Raw genomic sequence first — 24,639 nt, 5'->3', positions numbered from 1 at the left:
TTTTTCCACCAAATGCATCCGATGAAGTGAGCTGTAGCTCACGAAAGCTTATGCTCTAATAAATTTGTTAGTCTCTAAGGTGCCACAAGTCCTCCTTTTCTTTTTGCGAATACAGACTAACACAGCTGCTACTCTCAAACCTTAGTTGTGCATCTTGAGAAGGTTCTCCCTTCACCCCCACTCCCTTATTTGCTTCTTGCTATTAAGTTTTTCTGATCCTTCATTAACAGTCAATTCAGACTGGTGAGAAGAGAACCCTTGTGAACTATACAATACTTACTTTGCAGGTAAACAACCAGCTAGATCAGGGTGGGGAACCTACGGCCCACGGGCCAGATCCGGCCTGCTGCTTCATTTCATCCAGTCCACGGCAAGTCTCTGCAATGCAGGCCGGAAGCCCTGGGCCTCCCTCCCGACCCCTGCAGGGCTGGAGTCACGAGCACTGGCTTGCCTCGCTGCGGGGGGAAGCTGGGGTTGACAAACAGTTAAAAGTCTTGTCGGCTCCGTGCAGCTCCTGGAAGAGACTGACATATCCCTGTGGCCCCTAGGAGCAGAGATGATCAGGGAAGCACCACGCGCTGCCCCCAGCACTGGCTCCGCAGCTCCTATTGGCCAGGGACAGCAGCCATGGGAGCTGCGGGGGCAGCACCTGCAGCAGTGGGCAGCGTGTGCCACGCAGAGCCCCCTGACCCCTCCACCTAGGCAATGGACATGGCAGCCACTTCTGGGAGCTGTGCAGAGCCAGGGCAGGCAGGGAGCCTGCCTTAGCCCCACTGCACTGCCAACCAGGAGCCACCTGAGGTAAGCACTGGCTGACCAGAGCCCGCACCCTGACCTCCCTTTCCCAGGTTACAACTCCCTCCTGCACCCTAACTCCCTCCCAGCCCCTGCACCCCACCCCAACTCCCTGCCCCAGCCCTGAGCCCCCTCCTATACCCAAACTCCTTCCCAGAGCCTGCACCCCAAACCTCCTCCTGCACCCCAACTCTCTGCCCCAGCTGTAAGCCTGCTCCTGCACACCAAACCCCTTGGCCCCAGACCAGAACCCCCTCCCACACCTTGAACCCCTCATTTCTGGCCCCACCCTGGAGTCTAGGGGAAGCTCCAAGCCTCTGCACCCTCCTCCCCCCACGGGGCTGGAGCTGTGAGCACTGGCTAACCCTGCTGCAGGGAGAAGCCCCGAGCCTCAATGCCTCCTTCCTCTGCGTGGGGCTGTGTGTGGCCCGCAACTGATTTTTTCTGTGGGTCAGTGTCCCCAATAGAAAAAAGTTTCCCCATCCCTGAGTGGCATAAACATTTCTTGTCTAGTAGGAAACCTCTTTCTTCACCTTTGTTTGTGATCAATCCCTAGGCACAGACCTTATAGTCACCAGGGTGCATGCCTAACTCTTTTATTTCAGACCTCACATGACAGTCTGTGGTGAACAAGAATGTACATACCACACTCAGGAGATTTCTGAAATCACTAGGAACTGCTCTGTGCCTCTTGCTAGTTGGCACTAAGAGATTCCTGGGTCATAAGGACACAAAGCATAAAAAGCACTGTTTCATCTGATTCTTTCATTACGAAGCAGCCACCTGCTTAGCTGCCTTAGCACCTGGTGGTCAGTTGCCAAATGCAATTACAGTCGGTGGGATGCTTTTCGGTCTCTGAGCCAAAAGGTCATGGCTCCCATGCTGCCTGCCATGAGTCATGGGTGCCACATGCCCATCCCGGAACAGAAGGGATTTTTTTAATGCACAGCATAAGCTTCCATCCTGGCTGGAATGCTGATTAGAGTCATTTCAGAGTCCCAGGGCTCCATCAGGAATAATAATTGCCGGAGCACAGCTTGCTGGTATCAGAGGCACCAATCCCCACCTTGTGTCATAATTAATCAGCACAGCTGGCAAACAGCAGTCAGAGTGGGTTAAACCTGCAAGGGACTAATGTCTCATGGAAACATAGGAGTTTCCAGCCCAGAGCAGGTCATTGGGCCATCTAATCCAATGTCCTGGCTGGGGTCGAGTGGTTAAGGCCATGGACTGTGACTTGGGACATCTAGGTTCAATTCCGGGCTCTGTCCCAGACTCTGTGTGACCTTGAATAAGTCATGTAGTTTTCTCTGTGCCTTGTGAAGTTTCCCATCTTTGGCTGGGGCAAGGACTGTCTCCTGCTATGTGTCTGTACAGTGCCTAGATAATGGAGCTTTCATCTCAGCTGGGGACGGTAGGTAATATCTGACTATAATAATGACAGTTGCTAAGAGCTGTTGGTTTCAAGGGAGGGGCAAGAAACCTCCTTGTGTCCAATTCCTAGATCCTCCTGAGCCATCCTTTCCCCTTGAGATGAGGCCAGATTGGAGCTAAAGGTGGAAAGCTCCATATCCCAGTATCTAATATTTGCCTTGGGGAAGAGGGTTTTATCTAAAATAAACTTTAAATTTCAAGATACAGTATGAGAATGGAAGGTTTTAAGGTTCAGTCCTGCACTATTTGTCTTGCAATAATGTTTTGGCCTTCTCACTCCATGAAAATGAAATTCCACCTACATTTTCTGTGAACCTTTCCTAATCCTGTCCCAAAACACCACCTCAACTTCCACAGCAATTTCCAGCCTGTAGCTTGGATCCCAGACTGCCTGGAAATTACCTTTCTGAGCAGTGGGACCCTGATTCTGAAATGTCAGGTGTAATGTCAGAGCCAGGATTTAATAACACGCTTGAGAGTCCGTGGGCACAAGATGCACTTGAACACACAGAATCCTATCACTCGGCTTCCCTGCAGGTACCTGGCTTTGGTGCCCTATTTGGTAGGGAGCTGACCCCTGCCAGACACAGGGTGAGGGATTTGCTGTACCTAGGGGTAGGGATCTGATATGGCAAATGCTTGGGGCCTGAATGACCATTCCCCTATAGTTTGTGTAGTCACTTATACCAGTGCAAAGCATACGTGACAACAGAAGGTGCAAGGCAGTGGAGAATCAGGCTGTTGGTTTCTGTGTGTAATCGATTTCCCTATGCGTTATATTCAGTTTCAATATATGAAATTCAAGATGCAAGGTCTATGCATGCTTTAAGTGCCACTGAAGCTCTCATAATAAGTTTAAAGTAGTGCAGAGGCCTTGTGCTGCACAGGGATGATGCTGAGTAAGGAAAGTAGTTCCAACCTGGTAACATCAGTCCTGCTCCTATGGGGCTACACCTCTCCTACAAAGTGCCAAGCACCAGCAACTCCTGTTAACTTGAATAGGAGTCAAAGGTACTTAGCACCTCACAGGATCAGGCCTATTGCTTATGGGCCTAAGCCAGAACACTGCCATGTTAGGTGGGGCTGGAGGAACTGAGCCTCCCAGGTTAAGCCTCTCTCTAATTTCCTGCCCATAGTGGTTGTTCGGCCAATTGGTTTTGCAGAAGTACATTAATAATCAAGACACGCTTCATCAAAGGGAACTTGTATCTGCAGCAGCGTCTCTGTGCTCTCCAGGGACTGAGCAAGGCTGCCAGCAAGCAGCTTATATTAGTTTACCTGCTGCACAGGTTGATTCTGTAGTGATTTCCCAAGTCCTCCTTCTGGGAGCTATGCCATTAGCTTGGAACGCAGTGAGAACTGGCCATGATGCCGTCTACAGCAGCAATGTGAATTGGATTTTGATTCAAAGCCGCTCAGGCCTTTTTTCTGTCAAGTCAGATTATAAACAGATAAAGCATGTGAGAGACTTCTGAAATCAGTGGCTTTTAGAAGCATCTGCACAGCTACGTGCATATAGGAGCTCTGCTCCCCCATCTTATTGCTTTATATGAAAGCAGACGTTTTGTTCAATATCTATCTGCACCTGCCATTTATTCCCCGCTCAAATCATATAACCCTCCTATCTGAGCTAACGACTGTATAGGAACCGTGGCTCTGTACTCACTAGAGTGATCCTTATTGCTTTAGCACCCAAAAGGCTTGGTCTTCAGTTTTGCCAACTCTTGTGATTTTTATCACAAATCTCACAATTTTTAGTGATTTTCTTAAAGCCCCAGCTGCTGGAACCCTGGTGTTTTATGAGACTCGTATTAATACCTAGCACTTTTCATCAGTAAATCTCAAAGTGCTTTATAAAGGATATTAGTATCATTCGTTGTCCTCATTTTACAGATGGGGAAGCTAGGGCACAGGGACAGGAAGTGACTTGCCCATGGTCACCCAGCCAAACCAGTCTAAGGTCCAAGCTTAGATCCCCAGTCTCTTGAATTCCCAACTAGCGCTCTTGTCGCTGCTAGGCCACACTTTCATTTAAAAAGGAAATTTCTAGCCCTCGTGGTTGCAGAGGGATGCTTGAAAACGTGAACCAGGTGCGACCTAAAGGCGCAGAAACCAGAAGGCAAAGAAAAAGGTTCCATCCTTTATTTTTTTAAAAAATCTCATGATTTTGGGGGAGCGGACTCATGCTTTTGGAACATATGGGAGTGGTAGTACTAGTACTGCTTGTTCAGGCAGAGGAAAGGGGTCTTTCAGGGTGTGTAAATTCACACTCACTTTAAAGCCTCTTTACGCTGACAGAGTGATGCAAAGCAGTCTTTGTGTCACGGAGAAGCAGACCCCTTATGTTTTTCTAGACTCCAAGAACAGCCATAGGCTTCTGGGACCAGATCCTCTGTTGGTGGAAATTTGGGATAATACCGTTAACTTCAATGGAACTACGCTGATTTACACCAGCAGAGGATCTGGCTCTCAGCTTAAAATGGCTTTTGTTTTAGAGGAAGGAAAAAAAGCAACAAGAAAGAACACTAAGTAAGTAAAGGCCTCAGCAGAGAGCAAAACATGTAGGTCTCTTGGCTGTAACAGGCTGCAATAGCTCTGAGAAGAAAACATTTGGGTTCCTGCGGGCAAGCAGCATGCTTAGAAATGTAAAGGTCCAGTGCCCAGGAAACTAAGGGATCAGTTTCATAATGATATACACCATAATACAATATACACCAGAGAAGCTCATAGGAATGCTGAGTGCACACGGAATGCAGGGAGTAAGCGGGAAATCAATAAGCAAGGATAATTTGAAGTCTGTGTAAACCCTGTGGCCTGAAGCTGGAGAGGGTAAGGAGTATTATACTCCCATCTGTTGGTGAATAGGGGGCAGAACAACCAGAGAGCTGCTGTATTTGTATGAGCGATTTACCCAGAACTCCAACTGGAGAGAAGCTCCAGAGGGAGAGGAAATCTCTGCCCCCATTTATTGGTGAACAGGGGGAAGTGTAACTACAGAGATCTTCTTTTGAATAAGCTTTCTAGCCAGAATTCCTCCTGTGGCACTTTGGGAGCAGCAAACTCAGAACTGGTTAGGTTTCAGAGTAGCAGCAGTGTTAGTCTGTATTCGCAAAAAAGAAAAGGAGAACTTGTGACACCTTAGAGACTAACAAATTTATTTGAGCATAAGCTTTCGTGAGCTACAGCTTCATCCGATGAAGTGAGCTGTAGCTCACGAAAGCTTATGCTCAAATAAATTTGTTAGTCTCTAAGGTGCCACAAGTCCTCCTGTTCTTTTTTGAGAACTGGTTAGGTAATGGAACTAGTTTAAAAGAAGATCCAGGTGAAAGCAGTTCTTAATGTGTTTCAAGGACTTTGTTTGAGGATCCTGTGTCCTCTTGATTTTTCTTTCCTGGGGATCGTGTTATTGAGAAGAATTTATGGTAAGACAGGAGACACTGCTAGCTTTTCTGTGGGGTGCAATGCAGAGAGGATCTCTGCACAGCTGGGAGAACTCTGGTGAGGCCACTCTGACCCAGCCACTAACTAAAACTGAAGTCATTACATCTGGGTTAGGTAGTGGAGCCTTACAAAAGAACCAAGCAGCATTTCCCAGGGGGCTGGAAACAACCCTGCTCAAGTACCCCTTGAGATTCTGAAACTGCAACCCACCTCTCTGACTCCAAACTGTGAGTGGGGTTTAACAGACGGGGAAGGGACATAGCAAAGGCTATTGACCTGTAGGGCATTTACACCAGCAGGTGGGGTTAGTAGATTCCTGCCAAGGTCACTGTGGGAGAGTGTTTGAGTTAGCATATATATCAGTGAACTATATTGCTGTTTTCCCGGATTGATGTTGTGTTCTCTTTCCCCCAGTGAAGTTTCCCTTGTTTCATTCACAGACTCAATGCTTTTGAGTGGGGAAGTATTGCCTGTTAAAGGCTTCCAGGGGAGGTATTTAGTGATCTCTGAAATTCTGAGTGAGGGCTTGAGCTGATGGTGGTGGTAGTTTGAAGCGGGACCTTGTATTTTAGGTGGCTCAGAGGTATGGATATAATCCAGTCACTGCCCTGCACTAAATCATTTCAAACAAGATTTGGGGTCTGATATGTTCAGTCTTCTTAGTATCATGGCAAACACACCATTACCAATTCTTTTACGCTTTCATTAAAGACACAGAAAAGCCTGAGCCACATCTTTAAAGCTCTGTCTCTACTCAGCTTTACACTGAGTTCTAGCGTGTGCCCCACTAGCCTGAGTCTGTCCACCAGGGCTGGGAGGCTAGATTTACCTGGAAGGAGCAACATGCTTTTCCTCAGGTAATGCTCTGCAGGAAGACACTGATTCAGCAGAGCAGTTAAGCAGAGCCTTAACTTTAAGAAGGTGCTAGCATCCTATTAGCAAAGCATTAAGCACTTGCTTAACTTCATAAGATAAACATGTGTTTTGGTGAATGTGGATGGAGTTAAATGCTCTGCTGAGTGGAGGACTAAATAATGCCACACATATAGTAAGCTTGCTAAGGCTTTGTCTGCTGTGTAACACCGTTGCCTTGAATAACACGTAAGGAATAAATATGAAATGCCCATGGAAAACCTATTGATTAGCAAGTAACTGCTGAAAATGTGGCATGGTGCCATCTTTTTTATTCTGTGCTACTCAGAATTTGGCAAGAAATAAAGCGAAAGAATTCATGCCAGTGCAATGTCGGTGTGAAATGCCACCATTCTGATCTGGCAGCATTTTACACACCCTTTACATGGGTGTAAATGGCTGCACAGGGGGCAAAGTAACAGTGAATCAGGCTCCTAAACGCTTCGCCTGACTCTCTGCTCGCTTACAATGTTTTTACAGCAGTAGATTGTAAGTGCTGTGGGGCAGGGCCTGTCTTCTTGTTCTGTGTTTGTACAGCGCCTAGCACAAAGGGGTCCTGGTCCCTGGCTGGGGTTCCTGGGTGCGACCATAATTAATAAAACTCCAGTGACCTCAATGGAGTTAGCCTGCAGAGGGAACTCTTTACACCTGCACTGCAGCAGGGGGCAGCGTCGCACACAGCTATTCACAGAATGGGCAGCTAACACATTGCAAAAGGTACATTTTGACCTGGAGGAGCTGAATTTTCTTCTCTCCGAGCGAACCATGTCCATAGGCTGCGTAATTATTTTTAATGAACTTTCAGGCAGGCTTAGCTGAGCTGCCTCTTGCTATTAGCGCCAGCCACTTTACAGGAACTTTAATTGACATCTTATTTAAAAGAAACATGGAACCATCCCATGGACACCCGGAGAGTTACTCTGGATTGACAGTGGTGTAAATGACAGCAGGGCTTGGCCCTGAGAGCCTGCTCCTGCTCCTATTATAGCCAAGGGGAGTCTGGCCATTGAATTGAATAGCACAAGAATAGACTCTTTGCCTTTAATTGATCCTGTGATCAGATCTGAGCAAGCATAAGGGCCCACCCATGTGGCTCTGAACTGCCAGGACCGGCTCTAGGCACCAGCAAAGTGAGCATGTGCTCGGGGCGGCACATTTCCAGGGGTGGCATTCCAGACATCCTTTTTTTTCAGGACAGTTGCACTCTTGGAGCTGCGCTACTTAGATGGGGCGAGGGTGGAGCGCCCCCAGCCTCAGTGGGAAGGGGAAGCCCCAGCCCCGAGATGCTGAGCTGCCAGGGCCCAGCCGCTACCTGGGGAGGAGAGGGAGAGTCCTGCCGGGGAGCTGGGGCTGTGCCGCCTTGTGCCACTCCTTATCTCGGGGCTTCTCTGCGTGGCCGGGCAGGGGAGGGGGGAAAGCTGGGAGAAGATGACATCACTCCCTCCACTTCCAGCACCATCTGCGAGCCCCAGCCCCACCTGAACTTGAGGTGGCAAAAAACCTAGAGCCGGCCCTGTGAACTGTGGCCCCCCAGAATTGGACTGCTATGCCCTGAGGGCAGGGGGCTGGTTTATACAGCTCAGTGTAAGGGACCCTTCATAGCAATGCACCAAATCCTGCTTTACTCAGACAAAGCGTCCATTGTAGTCTATAGGCCTGATTGGCCTCTCACTGTCCACGGGTGGAAGCCCATTAACATCAGTGGGCTGACTCCCGCCACACACCGGTGTGAGAATCAGGCCCAAGACTTCAGTGGAAGCTTTGCTTCAGTAAGGATTGAGTAAAAGCTTCAGTGATGCTTGTTTTTATATCCACTTCTAGGTAGAACAGCCTTGAAGGTGGGGAGGGGGAAGCCCTATTATTTAAGAGGCGCATTGACCATATCTTTTCACTAGACCGCTTCTCCTGGTGTTTCAGGGGCAGGCGGAAGGGGGACCAGACCTGATTTCCTTGGTGCATGGGAAAGAGAGTGAAAGAGATGCTGCTTCTGCACAGTATCAAAGCACATAAGGACAAGAGGGACACCGTGGTGCTTGCCTGGTTAAACGCACAGGTTCCTGCAGAATAAAACTCTGCCTGATGCAAAGAGACTTTCCTTCCCCCACCCCACCCAGGAGGCATGGTGCATATTCTCTAGTCCCACATCCATTCCAAGTTCGGAGTGACAGGCAAGCAGCGAGGAGTATGCAAACAGGGGCATGCATCCCGCAATGGCAGCTGGTGCGAGCAGCAGTTCTAGAGCACACCTGCCTCCATCACCATGTCCTCGTAGGACTGGTCGAAATCTTTCAAGTTCCCCTGCTGCAGCTGGATCCCAGCAGTGGCGGTTCGGTGGCTCTGAGTCAGGATGGTGGTTTTCCTGCTGCAGAGGCTCCCGTTGGAGACTCGCCTCTTGAGGCCAGGCCGGAGGCTCCTGCAGCAGGAGACGTACCATAGCATGTCATGCAGGAGGTGCCCACTGAAGAACATGTAAATCCAGGGGTTGCAGCAGCTGCTGAGGCTTGCCAGCAGCACGGTGATGGTGAATGCCACGTTGGTGGACTCTGCAAAGAACATGGGAAAAACACCTATGAATTCTCCAGCGGTGCACTGGCGAAGAGGCAGCCCGGTCCGGTGGACAAGGCATTGGCCTGCAAGGTAGGTTCTATTCCTGCTTCTGATCTGTTGGGCAAATCACATCCCTTCCCCTCTTTGTCCGTTTCATCTATTTAAACGATCAGCTCTAGGGGGCAGGGACTGTGCGTTTGTGCAGCACCCTGCACAGTGGAGCTCTAAGCTCAGTTGGGCAGGCGTCACTGGCAAACAAATAATAATATCCATGCACATTACAGGAGAACAGTGCCCCAACCAGGACTCTGTGGGGATAGCCTGCACCTTTGCGGGTTGAGGCTGTAAGTCAACCTACATGTGGGGTGTGATCTGACAGCATGTGGCATGTCCATCCTGTTTGAGTGCCTAAGTGAGTGCAAAGAAAGCTCCATTCCCATGCCACAAGGGGGAAGAGATGTGCCTGTGGAACCATCAGAAGCCTGTAAATATTGAGACAGGATGTATGATAAGGGCTAGCTGGTGCCTGGCTTTCCATTTACTGGCTGAAACAATTTCCCAAAGCCATTGTGTGTGTGTTATGTAACCGTAGAGTGGCTTATGACCTCCTACATTTAAACAATCGTCACAGACACCTGCAAATACACCTCCTAGGAGCCTCACTGCACACTTTCAGAGGAAGTGATCTGATCTCAACAATCAGAAAGCACCTTTTCAAAAGTCTGCAACTGTGTCGGCAAAAGCCTGAAAGCCATCCTACACTGTCTGTTAAAGAACGGCTGGGGCTACGCAGCTCCAGCAAATAGATGAGATGCTTTATCCTGCTGTCCATTATGGAGATCACTGAAAACAGTGGACACACTCTCCCATAGCCTTGTTACATGTCAAAACAATGGAGCAGCTCCTGATGTGCATCTTTTCCACTCATTTGGGATTGCACAAAGCCAAGATGATTGCACTGCATTTTGAGGAGTCTATGCATGCTGCTGAAGGAGCAGGACTCCTGGCCTTGGCTGGATTTCTAATAATAGCAGTGATTTGGATCTGCAGACTTTTCTCTACAAACAAGACGGGTGAGCAAATGCTAAGTCTTTTCCATTATTTGTTTAACAAGAAAATAACATGCAGGGCCAGATTCCAGCATCCTTACGCATGAAACATATTCCACTCCTCAAACAGTTCCGTTGAAGTCAATGGACCACTCAGTGAGTCAAGTGCCACCCAACGTTTGTAAGGGTGTCTGGAGCTCAGTGGGAACAGTGTTATGCCGTCCAGACTGATGGTGCAAGCAGCTATTGTCAAGGCCTGGGGAGTGATCATGTTGCTAGGACCAAAGCTTTCCAAGATCCATGAAGTGAGCAGAAAAGCTACCACTGACTTCAATGAGCTTTGGATCAAGTTTATAGAGGGAGCTTGCTGCAGCATACACAGAAAGGCTCTTGCTGCACAGAGAAAATCAACTAAAGTGCAATTTATCAGCTGCTGTGACACCGGTATATTTTATCAGCTCAAGGGCCCTGATTCAAAGATTTTTCCACAGGCTTTGTGAGGAGATAGGAGCTGAGCACCAGCAACTTCTTTTCCACCTAGGTTTATCTAAAGTCACCCATTAGCTGCTTTTCTATATCCATGTACAGGGGCTATTCTAATTAAAAGTTTTAAACCAGCAGCTTGAACTCAAAGGATCTGACTCATTTACATTAAGGTCCCTTTTACACTGCTCTAGCAGTGTTAGGAGCCTTAATGTGGGCATGGATTATTTTTACTCCCCTGCCAGAGCGAAGTAAGGGGGCTTTGGCGTACATGAGAATCTGGCCCAGGATGGTTTTATTTCTTGAAGAGAACATTGTGCAGAAACTGGACCGGATAAATTCTGGATACACCAGACTAAATCTGGAGTAATTCCATTAATTTCCAGTGGAGTTATTCTGGATTTATGACATTGTAGGAAAGATCAGAATCTGACCCACTGTTTGCTGACCCTGCGTGGCTGTGTAATCCAGCATATCTGTCTGAGTGTTGATACATTCAATAGGATTCATTTGTCACCACAGGGATCTGATTCAAATGATAGACAAACTTTGAGAAAATATAATTTGGGATAAAAGAAAAGGAGTACCTGTGGCACCTTAGAGACTAACAAATTTATTTGAGCATAAGCTTTCGTGAGCTACAGCTCACTTCATTTGATGCATTCGGTGGAAAATGCATCTGATGAAGTGAGCTGTAGCTCACGAAAGCTTATGCTCAAATAAATGTTTAGTCTCTAAGGTGCCACAAGTCCTCCTTTTCTTTTTTGCGAATACAGACTAACACGGCTGCTACTGTGAAACAATTTGGAATGAAGAGGGTAGAATAGAAAACAATATAAATAATCTCATTTGAACGTTGTAAAAGCTTTCATTTAGAAGCTGAAATCCTCACGGACCCTGTGAACGGCAATGTTGTTGTTAGGCATGTAGGAAGATTATAAATTAAGTTCCTGTCTTCTCCTGCTTCAGTGCCTGAAATTAAAGACTTAAATCAGTATGACTAGGTGAGAACTCCTTCCAGTGAAGCAGTTGTTAATTCTATTTCTCTGAACATTAAATAGATACAGATGGTGATTGGAGTTTGAACAGACTGCTCAATGGGAACTGAATTTCAGACACTGTGACTGCTATGGCTCTATGCCTTAAGGGTGAAATTCACCCTGTGCAGAAAGCCAGCACAAGGCTTAGACACTACTTAAGTCCCTCTTCAGCCTTTAGAGTTAGGTTATGGGTTTTGTGCTGGCCCTTTGCCCAGGATCTGCATTTCACCCTTACTGAATATCCAGATACTGTATAAGGTGTGAGGCAGTAAGGGGGAGATCGGCAAAAGCACCTAGAGGATTTAGGAGCACAAGTCCCATTGGCTTTCCCTGGATTTAATTTAATTGTATTTGTTGTATGATTGATTATGTTAGGGTATCTAGAGCCTCAGATCAGAATCTTTATTATTTTACATAGAAATAAATACATGCTTCTGACGATCTCCTCCTAAAAATGCTGCTGCCCTTTGCCTCTATAGATCTTTGTGAAATGTCACCCGTTGCAATGACTGTGATGAAGCAACACAGAAGACCGGCTTATGTCTGAAGAACTAGTCGATCCTAAGTGTGGCAAAGCTCTGAATCAAGAACAGAGAATTCAAAGTATTGCCAGCAGATTTTGCATCAGGGATAACGTGTTAGCACTTTGCACTGGGATTCTGTTAAATGCATTTTGCGATGAGACATTGGTAACATTTTAAACTCCACAAGATGTAAAAAACAGCATTTTAATTGATTACAAAAAATGGTGGTTTGTTAGAAGTGCGTCTCTGATCAGTTTGGAAATAATCTATACCACAGTGAATAGTGGGACAATTTCCCAGCCAATTTTTGGGTCACAGACTGAAAAAGGTTGAGAACCACTATTCTAGGTATCTGTATGCACTCAGGGACACACAGTACACACCTGCATACTGCTCGTTCTAAGCTAAATGGAGATGAATGATTATTAAAGCATCAGTTCAATAAATTACTGTGTGTGAGAGAGAGACAGACACCCATCTGGTTTATTTTGTATAAGAAGTGTGCTGTCCAGTCTATGTGGCTGTGACTATGTGTTTGTATCTTTGTTGAATGAATGTGTCTGTGTATGGAAGAGAGTGTGTGTATATATAGCTTTGTGAGTGAATATGTGAGTATATCTTTGTGACTGTGTGTGCACAGAGTGTGTGTGTGTGTGTGTGTGTGTATTTAGACTGTGTCTTTTTGTGTGTCTAGAATCTGTGTGTGTCAATAATCTCTCTCTTTGTGATGATCTCTTTGTTTATCAGGTGTGTGTGAACAATTTTTTATGCATATTGGAGGGTTGAGTAGGTGAGTGCATCTTTTGCTGTGTGTATTCTTTGTGTGTTCTCTGTGTGTGTGTGTGTGTGTGTGTGTACCTGTGTTGGGGCCAGTGGTCATACTTTAGAAGCCAGTGGCTGCCCTGGATGCCCATCTACACACCCTGGCCTGGGGGTGGCTGTGGCTGGCAAACTGCGTGAGGCTCCCCTGTGCTGCATCCCAGCTCTCCCCTTGCCCCCCATCACTCACCGTCATTGGGGGCATTCTCGTCCCACACTGACCACATCTGCACACTGAAGAAGGGCGCCCAGCAGGCGATGTAGGCCAGCACAATGACAAAGGTCATCTTCACCGTGCGGATCTTAGCCCTGGAGATGGTGCGTATGCTGCTCACCCGGGACGCCTGGCCGCAGGGGCACCCCACTCCCGTCTCTGCCCCGCTCTGCGTCTTGCCCCGGAGGTTCTTGCAGATCTCGTGGCAGATGAGGCCATAGCAGATGGTGAGGATGCCTACGGGCACAACAAAGACACACAGCGTGGTCCAGGTGATGTAGGCCCGGGCGCCCCAGGGGTACCTGAAGTCAGCCCAGCAGTCCAGCACCCCAGAGCCCTGGTGCACCTCCCGCAACGAGAAGATGAAGACCTGGGGCAGGCTGAGGAGGCCACTGAGCACCCAGGTGGCCCCGATCATCAGGTAGGCCTGCCTGCCTGGCTGTTGCAGGGTGCGCAGCGGGTGGCACACGGCCATGTAGCGGTCCAGGGTCATCATGATGAGCATGTAGGTGGAGGCGAACATGCTCAGCACCTGCAGGTACTTCACGGCCCTGCAGAGCAGGTCGGGCCCCAAGAAGCGGTAGGTCACCTCCCAGATCATCTGGGGCAGCACCTGGAAAAGCGCCACTCCCAGGTCAGTCAGTCCCAAGTGCAGGATGAAGAGATGCATCCTGCTCATCTTCTTCCTCAGCCGGTACATGGCCAGCAGCACCCCCAAGTTGCCCACAGCGGCAACTGCCAGGATGGTGGCCAGCACCCCAATCTCGGCCTGGGCTAGCTCCTCATCCCGGGTGTGGAAGAGAGTCCAGTTGAGATCCCCTGTCTGGGTCAGGACGTCCCCCGGGTTGCTACAGGGAGTGCTGTTCCTCTCCCAACCCGGCTCCATTGCTGGGAGAGCTGGACGCAGGAGGAGGTGGCTGGCTGGCAAGGGGGGAAGAGAGCTGCTGGCGCTGGAGACAACCGTGGAGCCACCAAACTTCTTCTTCAAAGAGGTGTGTTGAAGATGAATCCTTCTAGCGAGCTGAGCTGGAGCTGCTCCATTTCCTCATCCCCAGACCCTGGAGCTGGGCATTTCTCCTATTGAATTCTCCAAACCTGATGAGTTCGTTCTTTCTCTCTCTCCCTGGTTTCAGACAAGTCCTGAACTAGCTGATGGCAAATCTCCTCTCCTGTTAGGCAGGTCAATTTCAAACCTTCTTCTGGAGTAATTTGATGCAATACCCCCCTGGAGAGCCCCTAAATCCCTCTTCTCCCTCTTGTGCTAACCAGCTCCAAATCTCCTTTCAGCCTGGGCTGGTCAGCTCCCAAATCCCCTCCCTCCCCCCTTCTCCCCTGCTGTTAAGTTTCAGAAAAAAACCCTTTCTTTCTTGTTTTTAAAAAATGCAATAAAAATAAATAAGCACCTTTGAGATGCTCCATCTATTGGATTTTTCATCCCAAGGGTAACTTTAAAGAAGCCAGGTTAAAATGTCAGGTTTTGGTTTAGGTGCTGTAGTGCCTTCTGAATGCAGCCTGCGATGTGTGGACAGCATCTGGCTTGGGTCTGAGTTTTATAGCCTGGGAGCTGCCTGCCCTCTCCTGCTCCATTCCGCTGCCACCCTGTTGCTGAGCTGCGGCTGGCTGGAGTCAGAGAAGCAGCACACACAGGTGGCTGTCAATTTCCTCCCTTGGGGAATAAAAGAAGATGCCTTGCCTCTCTTCTGCTGAATATACCTGCTCTGACTCTCCTACAAAGCTGAGATTTCCAGGGCTTCCAACACCATACCTGTTTTCACCACCAGTGATTGATTTGTAGGGAGGGGGACCCCAGAAATACTCCCCCATCCTTAAATTGTCTGTTTCAATGCTTTAAATGTTCAGCAGCCTCCCAGGCAGGGAACATTTCTGTCCCTTCTCTCACCCTCTTTCAGTGGTTTGCAGTATCGCCTGTCAATCACACCACAGAGCCATATTCCCCTCTTTCTGCAGCTCCCAAACCTTCCCACCCCACCTCTTCCAAGATTTTGAGAGAGACAAGGTGGGTGAAGTAATATCTTTTATTGGACCAACCTCTGTTGGGGAGAGAGACAAGCTTTGGGGCTTAAACAAAGCTCTTTTTCAGACCTGGAAAAGGTACTCAGACAGTCACAGCTATATACAAGGTGGAACAGATTAAGCATAAAGAGTTAGCACAGTGCAAGAGAGCATTCAAGGTGAAGTGGGCACTTGACAACTCTGCAGTTGTCAGGCAAAGGAGGGTCAGTGTGTTACCGCTTGTTGTAATGAGCCATAAATCCAGTGTCTTTACTGAGTCCTGATTTTGAGTATTCAGCAAAGTTATGAATTTAAACTCCAGGCTCATCTTTTGAATGTGTTGTGCCAGTTTCCTTGGAGGATGAGGACTGAGAGGTCAGCTTGGGAGTGACCCTTTGTGAAAAGTGATCGGCCACAGGTGATAGGATGTTTTGTCCAATCATTTTTCTGTGTGACTTCATTGGAGAGTGTAGTGATTGTCTCATTCACCCACATAGTTGTTGTTAGGGTATTTAGTGCACTGGGTGAGGTGCCGTCTACTTCCCAAGACTTTCACAGCTAAGGCACTGATTTTAATCTCCGGTATCAATATACTTTATAGAGGTGGAAGCACAAAAGAACAAAGTAAGGGCCTGATCCAATTCCTGTTAAAGTCAGTGGAAAGATTCTTATTGACTTCAATGCCCTAAGTGACCCAGCTCTGCTGTGACTCACTGGATGAACTCCCCACCTCTGTCCCTCCATTTGTATAGTGGGATAAGGATACTTACCTCCATTACTAGAATTTGGTGAAACTGGTCAAATATTTGATATCCTAACAAGCCTGGTTAGTCTTCCTAGCCCGAACACTGCAATTTCAGTTCATCAGACAGCCATCCCCCATCGGATAGGGAGCAGAAAACTGGCTACTCCAGTGTGGCTAGTTCAGAACAACCTAGGAGCCAACCTCTGGACTGCTAGTGGGAGGGTCTGCCAGCGGCTTCAACACAGCTAGGAAAGTAGAACATATCTTCTGGGAATCCGTCTGCAGAGCAGTTTCAGTCTGGAATAACTATCCAGTCTCCCTTGTCATAGATTTAGGGTTTGTCCTGTGCAGTTAAAAAAGCCTCATGAAAATTCATGGGAGGGGAAAGGGAAGCGAACACATAATAATTTCCGTCAGTAGGCAAAGTGTGTTACATATAGTTTGAGCCAAGAGAAATGAAATAGATGACTCAATTAGAAATGCAATAGATTCTGTCAGCATACAAGTGCCTCGGAAATTAGTGCCAAAAACACAGATGATGGAGTACTTATCTCCTGTAAGAAGTAGACTGTGTGTTTCTTTCCTGCAGGAGGCGAATTGTGGTCTTGTGGCTAAACCCTGAGGTTGGGTGTCAGGAGATTTGGTTTCAGTGCCCAGCTCTTCAAAATGTGGCTTTGGGCCAGTCACTTCCTCCTTCTGTACAATGGGGATAATAATATGTCCTGCCTCTTGGGAGTGTTATGAAGTTTTAATTCATGAATGCTTGTAAAGTGGGCAGCAATTCTCAGCTGGAGAATGCTCTGACAGCAGAGCCTTATCTGCATGTGTGCTTTATATTATTTAGAAGGGATAATTAAGAGGATTTTCCTTAGCTTTGGGGTTTAACGCCCCTTTGCCCCATAATATTTTCTCCCCTGGATTTTCACTTCTTTATTCTTAAGATCCCTTTCCCTCTTTTTCTTTCAAAAACTATTACTCTTCCTCTTTTCTGCCTGCTGCCCTGATTTTCTTACTTCCCAGCTGTGTTTCTCTTTTACTAGGACCCCTGACAGAATCTTCCTCCTTTATGCAGACCTGCTCTGAGCAGGGACAGATGACATGGCACTTAAAACGCTGGCAGTCCCCTACAGCCCTCTCTCCCCTGGGAGCTAACCAGTGCTGTAATTGGTGGAGATCAACTGGGAACGGGAAATTTTAGCAATAACAAAATCCTAGTGTAGACACAATCACAGAGAGTAGATAGCCTCCTCCCGCGTGCTTTGTGCAGATATGCGGGCTATTGTTTATGTCGCTGGGCCTCGCTGGGCTCCATTCTTGAGGATAAGCAGGGAATTGAAATTTACAAAATCCTGCTGTGGTGGAAAAGGATTCCTTTCAGTGTTAGTACACAGTTCACTGTCTGTAAAATGGGGATAGTAATCCTTCATTCCTTCCCACCTTTTGTCTGTCTTAACTGTTTAGGTTGTAAGTTCTTTGGGGCGGGGGCTGTTTCTTGTTATGTCTATGTACACCACCAAGCCCAGATGGGCCAGATCTCAAAAAGGGGCTTCAAGAAGGTCATGTAAAATACATTACGATTTGTTGCTATCTCGGTCTTGGAAAGATTGGTACAGGTAGAATTTGTATCTCCATGATCACAACAGGTTCAGATACCACAGTGATGGGAATGGTATAAGGAAGAGAAGAGAACCCTAGCACTCTGGGACAGTGAGATTTGTAACTGTGCTGCACGGCTCGTTCTGAAGGAACTCACTGGATTTTTTTCATATCCAGGGAAGAGGGCTTTTTTGGGGTTTTTTTTTTTCTCTTTTGCAGGTCAGTTCTAATTTTTATACACTGTGATTTGTCAGAATAATTGGTTCAAAGCCAGAACAGCAAGGGTTGTTGCAGCTCAGTTTGAAATGTGTTAGCAGAGCTTTGAGTTTAGAAGTTTGAGCAACAACTGCTTCCACTCTGCCTGTCAGAAACAAGGGGTAATGGTCCTTTACTTTTCCTGTTTCAGAGTAGCAGCCGTGTTAGTGTGTATTCGCAAAAAGAAAAGGAGGACTTGTGGCACCTTAGAGACTAACATTTATTTGAGCATAAGCTTTCGTGAGTTACAGCTCACTTCGTCGGATACATTCAGTAGAAAATACAGTGGGAGATTTATATACACAGAGAACATAAAACAATGGGTGTTACCATACACACTGTAACCAGAGTAATCACTTAAGGTGAGCTATTACCAGCAGCAGAGCGGGGGGGGCGGTGAGGGGGGAGAAACCTTTTGTAGGGATAATCAAGGTGGGCCATTTCTAGCAGTTGACAAGAATGTCTGAGGAACAGTGGGGGGTGGGGTGGGGGGGAGAAATAACATGGGGAAATAGTTTTACTTTGTGTAATGACCCATCCACTCCCAGTCTCTATTCAAGTCTAAGTTAATTCTATCTAGTTTGCAAATTAATTCCAATTCAGCAGTCTCTCATTGGAGTCTGGTTTTGAAGTTTTTCTGTTGAACTATTACCACTTTTAGGTCTGTAATTGAGTGACCAGAGAGATTAAAGTGTTCTCTGACTGGTTTTTGAATGTTATAATTCTTGATGTCTGATTTGTGTCCATTTATTCTTTTACGTAGAGACTGTCCAGTTTCACCAATGTACATGGCAGAGGGGCATTGCTGGCACATGATGGCATATATCACATTGGTAGATGCGCAGGTGAACGAGCCTCTGATAGTGTGGCTGATGTGATTAGGCCCTATGATGATGTCCCCTGAATAGATATGTGGACACAGTTGGCAACGGGCTTTGTTGCAAGGATAGGTTCCTGGGTTAGTGGTTCTGTTGTGTGGTGTGTGGTTGCTGGTGAGTATTTGCTTCAGGTTGGGGGGCTGTCTGTAAGCAAGGACTGGCCTGTCTCCCAAGATCTGTGAGAGTGATGGCTCGTCCTTCAGGATAGGTTGTAGATCCTTGATGATGCGTTGGAGAGGTTTTAGTTGGGGGCTGAAGGTGATGGCTAGTGGCGTTCTGTTGTTTTCTTTGTTGGGCCTGTCCTGTAGTAGGTGACTTCTGGGTACTCTTCTGGCTCTGTCAGTCTGTTTCTTCACTTCAGCAGGTGGGTACTGTAGTTGTAAGAATGCTTGATAGAGACCTTGTAGGTGTTTGTCTCTGTCTGAGGGGTTGGAGCAAATGCGGTTATATCGTAGAGCTTGGCTGTAGACAATGGATCGTGTGGTGTGCTCTTGGTGAAAGCTAGAGGCATGTAGGTAGGCATAGCAGTCAGTAGGTTTCCGGTATAGGGTGGTGTTTATGTGACCATTGCTTATTAGCACCGAAGCGTCCAGGAAGTGGATCTCTTGTGTGGACTGGTCCAGGCTGAGGTTGATGGTGGGATGGAAATTGTTGAAATCATGGTGGAAATCCTCAAGGGCTTTTTTCCCATGGGTCCAGATGATGAAGATGTCATCAATGTAGCGCAAGTAGAGTAGGGGCGTTAGGGGACGAGAGATGAGGAAGTGTTGTTCTAAGTCAGCCATAAAAATGTTGGCACACTGTGGGGCCATGCGGGTACCCATAGCCGTGCCGCTGATTTGAAGTTCCCAAATGTGAAATAGTTATGAGTGAGGACAAAGTCACAAAGTTCAGCCACCAGGTTAGCCGTGACATTATCGGGGATACTGTTCCTGACGGCTTGTAGCCCATCTGTGTGTGGAATGTTGGTGTAGAGGCTTCTACATCCATAGTGGCCAGGATGGTATTTTCAGGAAGATCACCGATGGATTGTAGTTTCCTCAGGAAGTCAGTGGTGTCTTGAAGATAGCTGGGAGTGCTGGTAGCGTAGGGCCTGTAATTCATTCAAAACTGTAATGGACATAACAAGGCACGAGTAAAAGACATGAATCCTAGGAAATAAACTGAATACCTCCCCCACAGTCACATGCCTGTTGGCAAACACCTAAGAAAAACCTGTACCTTGCCCTGAAAGTCAACAGATTCTAGTTCTGTTTGTCCAGCATGGAAATCTCACTATTGATGAGACTAGATGTAATAAATTCCTTCTTCTGAAAAAAACACTGTACTGATCATGCAAGAACCATTTGCCTTCAAACAGACTCTAATGCGCCAGTGTGTCATAGATCCTATACTGCTAGTAGTCCATGTAGTCTCCTAGCTCGTGTGGCAGGACCCATGCTTTTGAACCAGAAGGATCAGCGTTCTAGCCCCACTGTAGCCAGCAGGTGCTGAAGGGATGTGGCGTGTAACAGAGTAGCAATTGGGAAATTGCTCTGGGACTATGGATTTGTGACAAGATTTCAAACTACTCCAGCGATGGGCGTCTTATAAAAGACATTAGAAAAGAGACAACGTGCATGCCTCGTTTGCACACATCCTGGTGGGCGTACATGCTGAGCCTGGCAATCGCCCAGATGTATCTAGACGTTTTTAAGGTACCAGCTACTGTGCTATCCCAGTGCCAAACGGGCAACACCCTGTGGGCTTGCCAGAGTACTGTGAGATGCATTCCACAAACAGGGGAGATGAGAACAGCTCAGTCAATCAAACCATAGCACTTGAAGACCCATCTGCCACTTGTGATGGCGAAGCCAAAGCAAGGGGGGGAGAGAAAACACGCCGCGTCCCTGTGCCTGACCCAGACGTCCTCACAGCCCACAGAAGCCATTTCCAGAGTCTGACATCCTATCCGGGCCACGCCAGGGCGGGTGCAATGGACCGAAGGGTAATTCCCTTCTCACTTGTGGTGGAAACCGCAGAAGCCTCCCTGGCAGCAAAGGAGCTGGAATGGCTTTTTCCTGCCATGGAGCAGCGACATCAGGCTACTTCAGCCTGACTGAACATCGTTTTACCTTTCAATATCTCGGTCATTCATCAGGGTTAACAACAGATTTCACACGCTCGGCCAGTTGTTGTACAGTAAACCACCGTCAGTCCAGCCCTGCCTCCTAAAACCACCTCTTACTCTGCCTGCCTCTGCGGCTTCGTGGCCCAGGAAATTTACCAGCCTCTCTAGTTCAGCTCCCAGCCTGGAACTGAAGCTGTATCGCCACCTGCTGTACAATGAGAATTGGCTCGGGGGCAGCGGCAGAGGTTGGGGCCAGTGACAACAGATCCAATCAAAATATTTTTTCATAGTTTTAAAATATAAATTCCCCACTCCCTTGCTTCTGGTTGTAATAAGCCTTGGGGTCTTGAAAGTGATTCCTTTCCCTTCCAGGAAACACTTCTCCCATCCCCTTTTACACACATTCCTTTGTTATCCGAGGGTTATTCTTCAGTGATGGGGACAGGTACAGGGTTGGTACTGTAGGGTTGCTGCAGAGTGCTGCTGGGTACCTGCCATGTATTTATTTAGGATCTAATCCCAAGCCCACTGAATTCAATGGAGAAAGACGCTCACTGACTTATTAAGAGGCTGACCCACAGCCCATTTAAATTTGTTTTTTTGAAATCTCAAAATCACCGAACACTGAGAATATGGGCTTTGCAAAGAGATCAGGATAACATTTAACTCAGTCTCCTACTCACATGCTTCTAAATAAATTCTCTCATTCATTCCTGTGCCACTTTACCCCAACCCTCAGACTCTTTTCAACCCCTTTCATGCACTTAACACCCCCTGACACATGCGCACACACACAGGTCCTTGCCCTATTTTCCTCAGCTATAAGCTCACACTCTGTGCTATGTATAATCTACCGTGTGGACACCACCTTCATCAGCACTGGTCTGGTACTGAATCCTTTCTACTCATCCTCGGCTTTTTCTAATGGTGGAATCTAGTATTTATATTCCAGTAGTACCCAGAGGCCCCAGTCAGAATCAGGGCCGCATTGTGGCAGATGCTGAACAAACACACAATAAAAGCCATCCACTGCTCCAAAGAGTTTGCAGTCTATACATGGGGCATGATGTGATGTTCAATGTAGCGCAAGTAGAGTAGAGTACCACAGGACAGGTCCAACAAAGAAAATAACAGAACGCCACTAGCCATCACCTTCAGCCCCCAACTAAAACCTCTCCAATGCATCATCAAGGATCTACAACCTATCTTGAAGGACAACCCATCATTCTCACAGATCTTGGGAGACAGGCCAGTCCTTGCTTACAGACAGCCCCCCAACCTGAAGCAAACCACACACCACACAACAGAACCACTAACCCAGGAACCTAGCCTTGCAACAAAGCCCGTTGCCAGCTCTGTCCACATATCTATTCAGGGGATACCATCATAGGGCCTAATCACATCAGTATCAGAGGCTCGTTCACCTGCACATCTACCGATGTGATATATGCCATCATGTGCCAGCAATGCCCCTCTGCCATGTACATTGGTCAAACTGGACAGTCTCTACGTAAAAGAATGAATGGACACAAATCAGACATCAAGAATTAAAACCTTCAAAAACCAGTCGGAGAACACTTCAATCTCTCTGCTCACTCGATTACAGACCTAAAAGTGGCAATATTTCAACAAAAAACCTTCAAAACCAGATTCAAAGGAGAGACTACTGAATTGGAATTAATTTGCAAACTGGATAGAATTAACTTAGGCTTGAATAGAGACTGGGAGTGGATGGGTCATTACAGAAAGTAAAACTATTTCCCCATGTTTATCTCCCCCCTCCCCCCCCACTGTTCCTCAGACGTTCTTGTCAACTGCTGGAAATGGCCCACTTGATTATCACTACAAAAGGTTCCCCTCCTGTTCCCTCCCCCCCCACTCTCCTACTGATAATAGCTCACCTTAAGTGATCACTCTGGTTAGAGTGTATATGGTAACACCCATTGTTTCATGTTCTCTATGTATATAAATCTCCCCACAGTATTTTTACTGAATGCATCCGATGAAGTGAGCTGTAGCTCACGAGAGCTTATGCTCAAATAAATGTGTTAGTCTCTAAGGTGCCACAAGTCCTCCTTTTCTTTTTGCAAATACAGACTAACATGGCTGCTACTCTAAAACCTGTTCTTGATCTAGGATTTGTTGCCTGCAGGTGGTTTGACTGCTATGACTCAGGGTTTTTGAAATGTTACAATGGGTTTGCCTGTAAGAGTCCAATTATTTTCTTAATAAAGGTTTGCAATTTTGCAGTTCACCTCTAAGGGCACAAGGAGCATAGTTGGTATTTCATCAAAGGTTATTTATATTCAGGAGTGACTCTATGGACAGAAATGGCACATCCCTATAAAACGCCTATCTGAAGTTCTGGAGTTGTTAGAGAGCGGGATATATTACAGGGACTAATGCAGTTTTTTACAGTTTAGGATCAGACAGCTGATTTTCTACCAGATTTTTTTTTAAAAAGTGTAGCAGAGGACACACCAATGAAAAACCAATTGAAGGTAGAGGTGGAAGGGAAGATTCTGGAGAGAGAAGGATGCATCTAAATAGTTTCAGGGCCAGATTTTGATCTCACTTATATGAGTTTAAATCTGGAGCAGTTCTTTCAAAGCTGGTGCTCTTACTCTGCATTTACACCAGGATAGCTGACCAAAGAGTGTGTTTCTAAAGATATTTGCAAAGGAATTATGCTAATCCACAATAGACAAATTATCCTCAGAAGGAAGAAATCAAAAGAAGTCATTAAAGAGCGACATTGACTTCAGGGTAATCTTTCAGACAGATCGAACTTAAAACATAAACACGTACTCATTGCTTGTTTCTCATCTTTTTATTTGACACATTGGCTAGTGTTTTCAAAGCTGTTTTTCAATGAGAGCTTGGTCCCTTTCCTGCTCGTATTGCTTTGTCATTATTCATTAATACCTGAGATATCTATAGCAGCTTTCATCTGAGACCCTCAGTGCTCTTTATAGTACAATTATGGAATACTTAACTACCGCTCTCTAGTGGACAGAGGCAGAACGGCTCAACTGTGTGTCATTGGCTCTGTAATGAAAGCAGCTAAAAGAGATTCTCCTTTAGCATACATGATCAGCGGCTCATTCTTTTGGCACTGGAGGATCTGAGTTCTGTTCCTGCTATCACCACAGAGTTCTAGGTGAGCACCGTGCAGCGTAGTGACCACCATGAAGCGCTAGGAGTGTTTGGATTTGCTACAATATATTCCTAATAGCAAAGGAAATAGAGAGAATGACTTGCCAAGTGCACTGATCTTTTGTATCCTTCTCCTCCCTCCTAGTTAATCCAGCAATCTTATTCCAGTTGTGGCATTCTGGGTCCTGCTTATTGCTAGGGTTGTTACTTTATTAGCTCCCTTGTCACTTTCCAAGCTGTGCTCTTTACACAACTCCCTGAAATAGGAAACAGCCATGGGATGAGGTAGGTAGATGGCATGCTGGGATTGGCAGGCAGAGGGTTAACAGGAAGGCCCATAGTTAGTATTGTCAAGGGAGCAGGGCTGGGCTGGCGATGGCTAATTAAGCCATTGCTCTCAGCTCCTTCTGAGTGGGCTGAATTGATGAGTAGCGGGAGCTAGAAGTTTTATAGGGGAAAGAGAAGAGGGCTGGTTTTTGGTGAAGCCCTCAGTCTTTTTGCTAGTCCAGAGAAGGGAGGTGAGGGAGAAATGAATGGGGTGATTTCATACAAAAATGCTCTGGAGGCAGAGGCTGACTTTTCCCTTTGTTTTTAGTACAACGGCATTGCTAATCCTGTTTAGGATGAG

At 46.9% G+C, this 24,639-nt stretch overlaps 1 protein-coding gene and 1 long non-coding RNA gene across 2 annotated transcripts; one reads left to right on the top strand and one right to left on the bottom strand.

The window, feature by feature from the left end:
* Positions 1-1,040: 1,040 nt before the first annotated feature.
* LOC122457173 lies at positions 1,041-6,898 on the top strand. The gene is made up of 2 exons (XR_006276575.1): positions 1,041-5,304; positions 5,522-6,898. It is a non-coding gene; the product is annotated as an uncharacterized LOC122457173 (long non-coding RNA).
* On the bottom strand, positions 6,886-14,800 carry AVPR1B (arginine vasopressin receptor 1B). The gene is made up of 2 exons (XM_038380109.2): positions 13,235-14,800; positions 6,886-9,125 (listed from the first exon to the last, which is right to left on the bottom strand). The coding sequence occupies exons 1-2, from the start codon at positions 14,142-14,144 to the stop codon at positions 8,818-8,820; spliced, it is 1,218 nt and encodes a 405-aa protein (XP_038236037.1). The 5' UTR covers positions 14,145-14,800; the 3' UTR covers positions 6,886-8,817.
* Between the last annotated feature and the right edge of the window lie 9,839 nt (positions 14,801-24,639).

This window comes from Dermochelys coriacea, chromosome 21, assembly GCF_009764565.3.
Source record: "Dermochelys coriacea isolate rDerCor1 chromosome 21, rDerCor1.pri.v4, whole genome shotgun sequence".
NCBI lineage: Eukaryota > Metazoa > Chordata > Testudines > Dermochelyidae > Dermochelys > Dermochelys coriacea.
Note: the sequence above shows the minus strand (reverse complement) of the source record. Positions and strands in the feature narration are given on the sequence as shown.